Genomic DNA, 11,499 nt, shown 5'->3' with positions numbered 1-11,499 from the left:
CTCTCTCTCTCTCTCTCTCTCTCTCTCCTCTCCTGGATTGCTGCGTGGAAAACAGGTGAGCTAGGGTCACTGAGGACAGGACATCCTTGGGCAGAGGCCCTCACATATGCCTGGCTTTGAGGGAGAGTCATAGCTCCGGGTCGCTCAGAGGCTATGCAACGAGGCCATCTGTGCATCTGTGGAGTTAAGACCAAGGAGACCCTGAAGTGTCCTTGGCTGTGGTAGGCTGAACCGAGTCAGTGACTGACAGGCCTACCTGCCAATCAGAAGACAGCTCCCTCTTACAAGCTGAGATGGGGCCACTGGAGTGCAGATGGCTGTTGGGAAGTTAAGGGGGAGGGGAGCAGGGACAAGACGTAGTGGGGGAGTGCCCTGGCCAACAAAGGGGAAATAGACGCACGGAGGGGAGCCTGCAGAGGCCCTGTGGGTGACCAAGAGACCTGCCCTTGGAAAGGCTGGGGCTTCCTCTGATGGCCTTCACCTGGCTTTGCATTTTCCTGCCTCACCACATGCAACCTGTGGGAAGAAGCGGGAGGAGGCCCGGGCGGGTTGAGAAGAGGTGAAGTGGAGGCCTGGGCAGTGCTGCCACCTGGTGGCGAGAGCCTGCCATTGCATCGGTCCTCACCGCCTGGGTTATTCTCTGCTGTTCACTTCAGACTGGGTCTGTGGATGGATGGGGCCAGGTCCTTGTGGCCCTAGGGGTAACCCCAGGAAGGAAAACTTTTGTCTTCATGAATCGTGTGTTCCCCACATTTCTTCCCTCCGCTCCCCTCCACATTGTTCCTGGTTCTGTCCTCGGTATAAATAATCAGTCTATAGGCTGGGGGGATGTGATTCAGTGATGGAACACTTGGCTAGCATGCATGAGGCCTTGGGTTCAATCTCCAGCAATAAATCTGATCACTATACAATTGTTCATATGCAGAAACAAATGTGTCTTGGTGAGGAGTGAATTGTGTGACCATTCATAAATAAGATTTAAGCTGAGCACCAGTGGCTCCCTTGTTATACTAGCTACTCAGGAGGCTGAGAACTGAGGATCCATGTTTGAAGCCAGCCCAGGCAGACAAATCCAAAATACTTATTAAGTGACCGGCAGCAAGCCAAAAGTGGAGCTGTGGCTCAAGTGGTAGAGCACCAGCCTTCAACAAAAAAAGCTAGACAAGAATGTGAGGATTTGAGTTAAAGACCCAGTACTGGCTGGGTGCTGGTGGCTCATGCCTGTAATCCTAGCTACTCAGGAGGCTAAGGATTGAGGTTTGAAGCCAGCTGAGGCAGAAAAGACTCCATGAGACTCTTATCTCCAATTCATCACACAAAAACCAGAAGTGGTGCTGTGGCTTAAGTGGTAGAGGGCTAGCTTGAGGACAAAGAAGCTCAGGGACAGTGCCCAGACCCTGAGTTCAAGCCCCTCAATCAACCAAAAAAAGACCCAGGACTGACACAAAACAAAAAGAAAAAGGCCCATATATTCTAGAGCAAAATGAGCATCAGTCACTCACCCTGAAGTGATTTCGTATTTTATGTCCAGCCATGACATGCCAACAAACACACAAGTCTACAAGCAAAGAGCAAAGCTTTGAACCTGTGTTTTATAACAACCTCCTTTTATCATCCTGCCCCGCCCCCACCCTGTCCTGGGGCTTGAACTCAGGGACTGGGCCCTGTCCCTGAGCCTCTTTGTGCTCAAGGCTAGCACTCTACCACTTGAGCTACAGCACCACATCTGTTTTTTCTGAGTAGTTTATTGGAGCTAAGACTCTCACAGACTTTCCTGCCCAAGCTGGCTTTGAAACATGATCCTCAGATCTCAGCCTCCTCAGTAGCTAGGATTATAAGCATGAGCTACAGACAACACTGACTGTATTTTAGTGTGTATGAGTGTGTGTGTGCCAATCCTGGGGGTTACACTCAGGGCCTGGGCACTGCCCCCTAAGCTTTTTCTCTCAAGGCTGGTGCTTTACCACTTGAGCCCTACTTCCAGCTTTTTTTTTTTTTTTTAGCAGTTTATTTTAGATAAGGGTCAGGTCTTTCCTGCCCGGGCTGGCTTTGAACCGCGATCCTCAGATCTCAGCCTCCTGAGTAGCTAGGATTACAGGCGTGAGCCACCAGCGCCCGGCTTACTTCAGCTTTTTGATAGTTAATTGGAGCTAGGAATCTCATGGACTTTCCTGCCCGGGCTGGCTTTGAACCGCGATCCTCAGATCTCAGCCTCCTGAGTAGCTAGGATTACAGGCGTGAGCCACCAGCGCCCGGCTTACTTCCAGCTTTTTGATAGTTAATTGGAGCTAGGAATCTCATGAACTTTCTTGCCTGGGCCAGGTTCAAACTGTGATCCTTAGGTCTCAGCCTCTTGAGTAGCCAGGATTACAGGCGTGAGCACCAGCCTCACACAATATAGTATTTTATTTTACTTTTGGTGTTTTTTTTTTGGTGGTGGTGGTGCATGGAATGGAACCCAGGGCCTTACACATCCTAGGCAAGAGCTCCCCCACCCAGCAGCACCCCAGCCCCTCCTCCCACAGCCACTAGCACTATCCTATCACCGGTGAAGGTACAGGGCGGTCCCAGTCTCTCCTAGTTCACATGCTTGGGGAAACAGTCACAACTTCTAGCACCTTCTTCCCTTGAGCCGGAGGGAACCATCAGAATGGCTCTGGACTATGACGTCATAGAGTCTCAACCCAGAACAAGAGTGGAGGGGATCATGGGGCTGTGGCGATGGGTGTACTTGTGGGTGTGGCTGGCAGGGCTGGGCGCCATAGACACAGGTGAAGCCAGAAGAAGGATACTAGGAAGAAGGGTGTTGGGGGGCATTGAGGGGCATTCACCTCTAGGGACTTTCTCCTTTCCCTCCACCCTCCTCGCTAGACCTCCCCACCCCACCAGCTGTCCTGTTGGCCTGGGGACAGGGTCTTCAGGACTCTTGTCACAAACTTTGCTCTGGGTCCTAGCACCCAGCCGGAAGAGGAGCGGGCCTTTAGCCCTGGAAGCTGACTCCCCCATCTTCGTAGACAGAGTTGATTTCTTTGATTATCCAGACTCGGACCAAGCCAGCCTTCTGGCTGTGGCCCAGATGATCGGAGAGAAACCTGTCATCTTTGTTAAGACAGGTATGAACCAGTTGAAGGATGCACCCCTCCCTCCTGGCGAGGGAGGGCTGGAGGAGAGCAGCCCTTTGAACCCCCGCTTGTCTGGCAGATTCCGACCCTGGGCTCTTCCATCACATCCTGGTGACTGTCCTGGTGCTGGCTTTCTTGTTTCTCCTTTTCCAGTTCTGCACCCACATGTGAGGCGCCCCTGTGGCCCTGGACCTCCCCCCCACAACCTTCCCCCCACCCCGTGTGTCACCCACCCCTGTGATCCCCCCCCATTCTCCCACAGGAGTTTTGAGAAAGGGGCTTAGGATTGGGAGAGGATCTCTGCGCCGATGCACTGGGCTTTCTGGGATCCAGCTTCCCTGGCTGATTCAATAAAGGTCTTAGCTTCCACCTCTTCCTCCTAGTAACAGACTGGCTGGGATGGGAGGGTGCTGGGGAGGGGGAGGTTCGCCCCCCCCTTTTCCATTCCCACCCCCCATCCCTTCCCAGCCCCTAAAAACCAGGACTGGAACACCTTGGTGGCGTTCACGCAGATCGTCTTTATTAGCGGTCTGTAAAGTACCTCCCAGGCCCCCCCGGAACCCCAGACTGGAGGAAGCCTTAAGAGGTCGGTAGCACCAGGGACAAAGCCAGGGCCCCCGAGGGTGAGGTGCGTGCGCAGCCTGGTGGGAGGGGGGAGGCGGGGCACCCCTCACCTGCCCCTGGGGGGTGGGGTGGGTGCTCAGCACTGGGAAGGCCAGGGGGGGCGGGGCAGCAGCCACATCCCCGCCCCCCAACCCCTACAGATTACTGTGATACGGGCGAATAAATAAAATAAATAAGATTCCTCAGGCTGGCCTCTCCAGAGAGAAGCCATGGGGGGGGGGGGGATAAGTTGGGGTTTCCTCTCTTCCCAGATGGATGGGGATAGCGAGAGGTTGGGAGGGGGCTTGTAGCAGAGTGGCCCACACCCCTGTCTTTTTTTTTGACTCCTGGTCCCCGTGAGTCCTTGTCCTCTCCCTCGGGACGCTCCAGCCTCAGGGAGCATGTACAGGGGGTGCAGGAGGAGGCTCTGAGCGCCACCCCCCCCTCCCTGGCTTGGAGCATTGTAGGGGAGACAGGTTCCCCCACTCTCCCTGCCTTCGGTCACCGGTTCTCAGCCCCTGAGGGTAGGTGACCCCCCTCCCCTTTTCGGATTCTGCCTGATCAGCCTTGGGGTGGTCAAGGCGAGAGGCCCTGACCCCCACCCCAGCCCACCCGGGTCAGTCCCACAGCCCCTCCTCTCTCTCTCTCTCTCTCGTGGGGGCGTGGCGTGGAGGGCGCCCAGCCTGCCCCTCAGTCCTGGGTCTGACAGGGCGAGGGTGGTGGGGAGCCTCGGGGTCGGAAGAGGCGGCAGGCCCCGCGGCAGATGAGGAAGAACCAGTAGAGCTGGGGAGCGAGGAGCAGAGCAGCGCCCAGGTTGACGTGCGCCGGCAGGGCGAGCGGCACGGCCAGCAGGGGCAGGCCGGCGTGGCGCCCGTAGGCCCAGTACAGGTAAGGGAAGAGCAGCACCCGGCAGCACAGGAAGCTGAGCAGCATGAGGGCCCCGTTGACTTTGTGCAGCAGTGTGTGCTGCTGCTTGTACTACAGACGGAACAGACAGAGAGTGGGGTGGGAGGGTGGGGTGAGCCCATCTGCCCCCCCCCCCCCTTCCATGCCTGTGTTCCCCCCCCAACCCCCCCCCCCCCCCCCCCCCTCCAAGCTCTGGTCTCCTAAGGTATCCACTCACCTGGATAAGGATCTTGCCAAGACAGACAAAGGGAGTGCTGACCTCTGCCATCAACATGCAGCCCAGGAAGAAATCTCCTTTGCCTTGTCTCCACACCTTAGCAGGAAGATGGTGAAGGTGATCTTGCTTGCATTCTTCCCCACCTCCCCCCCCCACCCCTCCGTTTTTCTTTTTTGGCCAGTCCTGGGGCTTGAACTCAGGGTCTGGGCACTGTCCCTGAGCTTCATTTACTCAAGGCTAGCACTCTACCACTTGAGCCACAGCGCCACTTCCAGAAATCAAACCCAGGGCTGCATGCATGCTAGGCAAGCAACTCTACCACTGAGCCACCTTCCCAGCCTCCCTTCTGACACTGCGCCCAGCTGGTACCCAGGACCACCACCACCAACCCCTTCCCCGGCTGCTGGCTGGGCAGCGATGGGGCACCAGCTCTCTGCCACTCAGTGCTGGGAGGACTTGAGGAGGACTCACCACAGACAGCGGGAAGCACACCAGCACCATGGCGGCGTGATGGAGCACCATGAGGAACTCCTTGTGCAGGTAGCCCCGCACCACCGCCCAGGTGCTGCCGGGAGCTCGGGCCGCCCCATCATCCCCTCCGTGCCCTTTGACCTGGTGCTTGTGCCAGTGGCACAGGAACATGGCGTAGATGTCGTAGATGAAATAGGGCACAGCAAACTGCGTGTAGGCAGAGGAGAGCCAGTGCCTGTTGGGCAGAAAGAGAGGTGGAGCCCGGTGCTGGTGGCTCACACCTGTCATCCTAGCTACTCAGGAGGCTGGGATCTGAGGATCTCAGTTCGAAGCCAGCCTTTGTGGGAAAGTCCCTGTGAGACGCTGAGCTCCACTTCACCAGTCAAACACTAGAAATGGTGCCGTGGCTCAACGTGGTAGTGTTTTTTGCCTTGAGTGAAAAAGCTCAGGGACAGCCCTCAAGCTGAGAGAGAGAGAGAGAGATCACAGCAGAGAGGAAGCAGGCAACTCTCAAGTGCGCAGCTCTAGCCACATGAGCAAGATCTCAAGGGATCGCCCTGCAGAACTCCGAGACAGAAGCAAGTCTCAAGTTACAGATGCTGGAACTGAAGGGAGGAAGAGAGAGACCTGTCCAAGGTCGCCCAGTCATGAAGCCAGAGAGCGGTAAGGCTGGGCCTCCAGCCAGCTAGACCTCAGAACCCACCTCTCCCTCTTTCTGTCCCCAATCTGTCTTTCTGTAATAATTGGAGGGGAGGAGGCTGGAGGGAGAGACCACAGAATACAGAATACCTATAGGTCAAAAAGCAGAGACGGAACCCAGCTTACGGCAGAGAGAAACTCGAGGTTACAGCACACAGCAGTGGAAAAAGCCCGACATGGAGTCTCTGCCTGCCCTATCCAAGCATCGACATTAATATCCAAATCTTCAGCCAGGCACTGGTGGCTCAAGCCTGTCATCCTGGCTATTCAGGAGTCTGAGAGCCAGAGGATTGCAGTTCCAGGTCAGCCTGGGCAGGAAATCAGTTGTGGACTCTTAGCTCCAAAATAACCAGCAAGATGCAGGACTGGAGGTATGGTTCAAGCGGTAGAGTGCCAACTGAGCAAGCAAGCTGATCAAGTGTGAGTCCTTGAGTTCAAGTTTGAAAACAAGAAAAGAAACAACAAACTTCTAATGGCTAACCTGGTTTGGTCCTCATCAAACCTCATGAAAGTGAGGTGTGCTTTTGATCCCCATGGAAACTGAGTCTTGGAGAGGCTAGCCAATATGGCCAAGGAATAACCAATGAGTCCTCATTCTCGATCCCACTATCCCTAGAAGGTTTAAGAGATGGGTCCACTGTGGGTGGCTCATACCAATAATCCCAGCTACTTGAGAGGCAGAGATTGGGAGGCCCATGGTTTGAGGCCAACCAGGATAAAAGTTAGTGAGATTCCATCTCAACAAATAAGCCAAATGTAATGGGAGCAGGGCTCGAGGGCACACACTAACAATCCCAGTTACATGGGAGGTATAGGTGGGAGGATTTCTGTCCAGGTTGGCTCTGAACAGCACAAAACTCGATCTAAAATATTGAAAGCAAAAGGGCCGGCAGAATGGCTCAAGTGGTAGAGCACCTTCTTAGCAAGCATGAGGCCCCGAGGTAGTGTGCCTGTCTTGCATGCTTTCCTCAGCACCACATAAGTAGAAAAAGCCGGAAGTGGCGCTGTGGCTCAAGTGGTAGAGCACTGGCCTTGAGCTGAAGAGCTGAGGGACAGCGCCCAGGCCCAGAGTTCAAGCCCCACGACCGACCAAAAAAAAATTTGTTTTGAGAGCCATCAGAGCCAGACCTAATTGGCAAAACAGAGGTGCTGCCCCCCCCATCTCCTGTTTCTTCAGGTTCGGCCAAGCATGAAGGAGAAAATGCTGAGCAAAAAGCTGCTGAGAACGGAGAAAGGTCTATGGACTTTGTGAGTAAACAAAAAAGCACATGAATATGCAGCATTGCATTTTCCCTCCTGAGTCAGCACCTCCGCACTTTCCCTGAAACACTGTGGTCTTGAAACAGGGCTGGGGGAGGGCTGGGAGGTCAGGTGTGGGAGCCCAGAGCTGGGGGTTCCCGCCTGCAATCCCAGCAGTTCAGGAGGCTGAGATCTAAGGATCCATGTTCGAAGTCAGCTGGGGTAGATAAATCTGAGAGACCCTGAATCTCTAATTAACCACCAAAACAACAACATCAACTACAACAAAACAGAAATGGAGCCATGGCTCAAGTGGTAGAGCACTAGCCTTGAGCAAAAATGCGAAGGGAAGCCGGGTGCCAGGGGTTCATGCCTGTAATCTTAGCTACTCGAGAGGCTGAGATCTGAGGATTCCAGTTCAAAACCAACCTGTGCAAGAAAGGCTCTCATCTCCAATTAACCACCAGAAAACCAGAAGTGGTGCTGTGGCGGCTCAAGTGGTAGAGCACTACTAGCCTTGAGCTGAAGAGCTGAGGGACAGCGCCCAGGCCCAGAGTTCAGGCCCCACAACCGCCAAAAAAAAAACAAAAAGAAGGCTAAGGGATAGTGTTCAAATCCTGAGTTCAAGCCCCAGTTTAGTGCATGCACACACACACACACACACACACACACACAGGAGGTGGAACCTGCCTTGGATACTGGAGGAAGAAAGTAAAGTCAGCCACACTGTCATGTGAGCAGCTGCTGAGGCGAGGTGGGAAATCTGGGGCTTGAGGACAGGGCGGGGTGTGGCGAGCAGGCTGGCTGGCAAAAGCCAAGAGACCTCCTCTCTATTGAATTTCCAGGAACCCATGGTTGCAGTGGCCTGGGGCATTCTATGGGGGAGCTGCCAGGGGACAGGCAGCTGGTTGGCAGGGGGGAATGTCAGCAATAAGCCAGGCACTGGTAGCTCACGCCTGTCATCCTAGCTACTCAGGAGGCTGAGATCTGAGGATCATGGTTCAAAGCCAGCCTGGGCAGGAAAGTCTATGAGACTGTTATCTCCAATGAACCACCAGAAAACCGGAAGTGACACTGTGACTCAAGGGGTAGAGCATTTGCATGGAGCTGAAATGCTTGGAGACAGCTCCCCCCCGGCCCAGAGTTCAAACTCCATGACCCAAAAACAAAACAAAACAAAAGCTGGCAACAATACTCTAGAAAGGAAATGGAAAAGTTATAAGCAGGGTAGAGACTTAGAGAGCCAGCCAGCAGACAGGATGGAAGAAGGAGACCCCTAAGATCCTGAATTGTGAGGGACAATCAGAAAAGGCCCCAAGCCCTGGGCTACCACAAGATGTATTCTGTCCCAACCTCACCCTGTCAGCAATTAGGTGCTCAGAAGCCAGAGCAGCTGTTGCTCTGGGATTAACCCTGATCCTCCTACCTACCTGAGGATTAAAGGTTGGGGGGGGGGACAAGAACAGACTTGGAGTGAAGAGTAGGGGCAAGAGCGAGAAGGTGACCTCTGGGTAAGAAGAAGGTGATGCCTGGAAGCCCAAGCTCATCGTGGACCTGGTGGTGAGAAAGGGTTGGGGGAGAAGTCAAGTAGCTGGTGTCTGGTGGGCTTATACCTGTCATCCTATCTATAGTCAGGAGGCTGAGATCTGAAGATCCTGGTTCAAAACCAGCATGGGCAGGAAAGTCTGTGGAACTTTTTATCCCCAGTGAAACTACCAAAAAGCTGGCAGTGGAACTGCGGCTCGAGCGAGAGCAAGAGGGGGGGGGGACGGGGCTCAGGCTCTGAGTTCAAGTCCCTGTAGTGGCACAAAAAGTAAATACGAAATAGAAGCAGCCAAGTACTCGGGCCAGGTCTGAAGAAGAGTTAAGCATCTTTATGGAGGAGCAAAGAACCAATTCCAGGCATCAACTCATTTGCTCCTTACATCAGTCTTTCCAGGTAGCCCTGCCTCATTTCACAATGGAAGGAATTTATTATCTACGGAAAAACTGGAGCCAATAGAAAAAAAAAGGGGGGGCACCTGGGTTACCCTGGCCATATTTTCTGGGTCTCAAAAGACACTGGAGAAGAAGCAGCAGAGCTGAAAGCTGAGAGGACATCCTGGACAGAGACACAAGCATCTCTCAGCAGCCTGTGGCCTGTTAAGAGCTGGTCAGCACCATGGACAGGGCCCATCTCCTCTTCCTCCTCCTCCTCCTCCTCCTCCTCCTCCTCCTCCTCCTGCCCCACCTCTCAGGCCTGGGCCATTTTGGCAAGGATTAAGCACTGCAGCAACTGCCTTTGCCAACTTTTGGCCTCTTTACCCTCCTCCCTCCCCCACTGCCTGACCCTTAGTGGCTTTGTGTCATCTTTGTGGAGCTGGGCTGGGCATCTGGATTCTGGGAGGTGCTGGTGGGTGAGCCAAGAGAAGAGGGGACACCCCCACTAGGGTGCTGGTTAAGAAATGGGGTCCGAGAGGTGGGAGAGCAGGAGGAGGCTGGGGAAGAGGTGACATTCAGAAGCCACTCCAATACAAGAGGTCTGGGAAGTCAACCAGGAGCTACTTTAAGGATTCTCTTTGATTCTGCCCCTCCCCCCTCCCCCCCCACCCCACTCAATCCTGCTCCCCCTGGTTCTGACCTTTAAGAACCGGATGGGATAAATTTATCTCTGGGTGTTGAGTTGCAGTGGTTGTAAGAACTTGCTCAGACCCAAGCGAAGGGCTAAGGGACCACTGACAGTTCCCTGAAGATCTAGGGTATGCCAGGGGCCATGAGCAGAGGCGGGGTGCATGGCACTTACTGGTCATCAATGATGTGTTTGCAGGAGGTGGACACGATGTACCCAGCTGTGGAGGCCATGATCGCTTGGACAGAGGACACCAGCCTAGAGAGGCAAGAGCAAAGAGGGACAGAAGGCACAAGAGTATAAGGCCTGGCTTTCTCTGCTGCTCTGGAAAGCTGGTCCACTTCTCAGCACCATTCCTAGCTCACCCTCCTCCCGGGGGCCTGGCTCTACCACCACCATCCCCATAGCCACCACACCACTACCTCATCCACCCCAGCCCTCCAACTCAGTTTGAGGACACTGGGTGGCCTTCCTCTCAGGACATGAAGGAGGTCATCTTGAGGGGAGAGTCCAGGGAACAGCGGCAAAGAGCCAGGCCTCTCCCTGGGGAAGGACGGAGGGGACATCTAAGAGGGCGCAGAGATCCCTGAGCAGCTCCTGGACCACTGGGTCACCCGGTCTCCATGGTGATTGCCACCCTGGCCCCACAGTGACCCCAACTTTCTCTCAAGCTCCCCTCCCTCCCTGATGCTGGCCCCTGGTCCTGTATTAGTTGGGGACAAGTTCTACCATCTACTGCTTTGTGCCTTGTAACCCCCATGCCCCCCCCTCCAGCCCCGGCCCCTGCAATCCATGGGGCTCACTACCCCCCACACACACCATATCTTATAAGAATGTTTGTCATCCCATGCTGGCCTGCTTTAGTGGATGTTGGGGTGAGCAGGAGGGGGAAGAGAAAGAACAGTAGTCGGTAGTAAGTGGAGGCAGGCAAGCTGCTTGGCAATGAGATTTTCCTAGGAAGATAAGGCCCCGGGAGGGGGTGGGGGGAGAAGAAAGCGGGAGATAAAGCCCTTGGACCATCATGGGGGTTTCCTAGTCCACCCCTGGGGCCAAGGGTGCTCAGAGATCCCCACAAAGCCTGGCCAGACAAGGAGAGGGGCTGCGCTGAGGGAAGGGAGATGCGGGTTACCTGGCGGAGACGATGACGGCGTCGGGCTCCTCCCAGCGCAGCTGGGGCAGCCGCTGGAGAGTGTTCTTGGAGAGGAGAAAGAGTCCGGGGAACACCACCCCCCCAGCCACCATCGGGGCCAGCATGGTGGCTCAGGACTCCCCCAGGCAAGGAGAGGAAGCCGGATGGAGAGGAGACCAGGGCCACGGAGCTGAAGGCAGTTGGGAGGTTGAAGAAAGGACTCCAAGCCAGAGAGAGCAAGGAAGAGCAGCAGAAGGGGCACAAAGGGGACAGGGCGGGGACCGCAGGGGGACGAGAGAGCCGGACCAGGAGCCGGGAAAAGAGCTACTTGGACGAGACTAGGAGGGAGACGGCTGGCCAGGTCAGGAGCTGGAGGCTGGAATGAGGGGTGCGGGGTGGGGGGGAGCAGGAGAAAGCGGGTGAGAGGCGACCAGGAGAGGACTTGGGGAGAGGACCGAAAGGGAGAGAGGGGACAGCAGGAGGATGCAGCTGGGGGAGGGGCGGG

At 55.2% G+C, this 11,499-nt stretch overlaps 2 protein-coding genes across 3 annotated transcripts in view; one reads left to right on the top strand and one right to left on the bottom strand.

The window, feature by feature from the left end:
* Positions 1-2,707: 2,707 nt before the first annotated feature.
* Positions 2,708-3,406, top strand: LOC105982083 (chromosome unknown open reading frame, human C16orf92). Its single transcript, XM_013011502.1, has 4 exons — positions 2,708-2,771; positions 2,955-3,113; positions 3,202-3,289; positions 3,385-3,406. Exons 1-4 carry the CDS (start codon positions 2,708-2,710, stop codon positions 3,404-3,406), a joined length of 333 nt encoding a protein of 110 aa, XP_012866956.1.
* Positions 3,407-4,385: 979 nt separating this feature from the next.
* Fam57b (family with sequence similarity 57, member B) overlaps positions 4,386-11,499 on the bottom strand; it is a 10,365-nt gene continuing 3,251 nt past the window's right edge. The window contains exons 1-5 of one of the 2 annotated variants that reach the window (XM_013011483.1): positions 10,995-11,119; positions 10,040-10,123; positions 5,320-5,554; positions 4,849-4,944; positions 4,386-4,703 (exon numbers count right to left, since the gene is read on the bottom strand). In XM_013011483.1, the coding sequence (XP_012866937.1) occupies positions 4,416-4,703; positions 4,849-4,944; positions 5,320-5,554; positions 10,040-10,123; positions 10,995-11,119 (828 nt within the window). In that variant the 3' untranslated portion in view covers positions 4,386-4,415. Of the gene's footprint in view, positions 4,704-4,848; positions 4,945-5,319; positions 5,555-10,039; positions 10,124-10,994; positions 11,120-11,499 lie in introns of those variants that run through there. The other variant, XM_013011484.1, reaches the window with a different exon arrangement.

This window comes from Dipodomys ordii, unplaced genomic scaffold (assembly GCF_000151885.1).
Source record: "Dipodomys ordii isolate 6190 unplaced genomic scaffold, Dord_2.0 Scaffold14, whole genome shotgun sequence".
Classification (NCBI taxonomy): domain Eukaryota; kingdom Metazoa; phylum Chordata; class Mammalia; order Rodentia; family Heteromyidae; genus Dipodomys; species Dipodomys ordii.
The sequence above is the reverse complement of the archived record's forward strand: the minus strand, read 5'-3'. Positions and strand labels throughout refer to the sequence as shown.

Bases quoted from the DNA above. Each gene is read 5' to 3' on its own strand.
- LOC105982083 (XM_013011502.1), top strand. From the start codon at position 2,708: ATGGGGCTGTGGCGATGGGTGTACTTGTGGGTGTGGCTGGCAGGGCTG. The intron at 3,114-3,201 runs GTATGAACCAGT...CTTGTCTGGCAG, and splicing joins TGTCATCTTTGTTAAGACAG to ATTCCGACCCTGGGCTCTTC. The intron at 3,290-3,384 runs GTGAGGCGCCCC...ATTCTCCCACAG, and splicing joins TTCCAGTTCTGCACCCACAT to GAGTTTTGAGAAAGGGGCTT.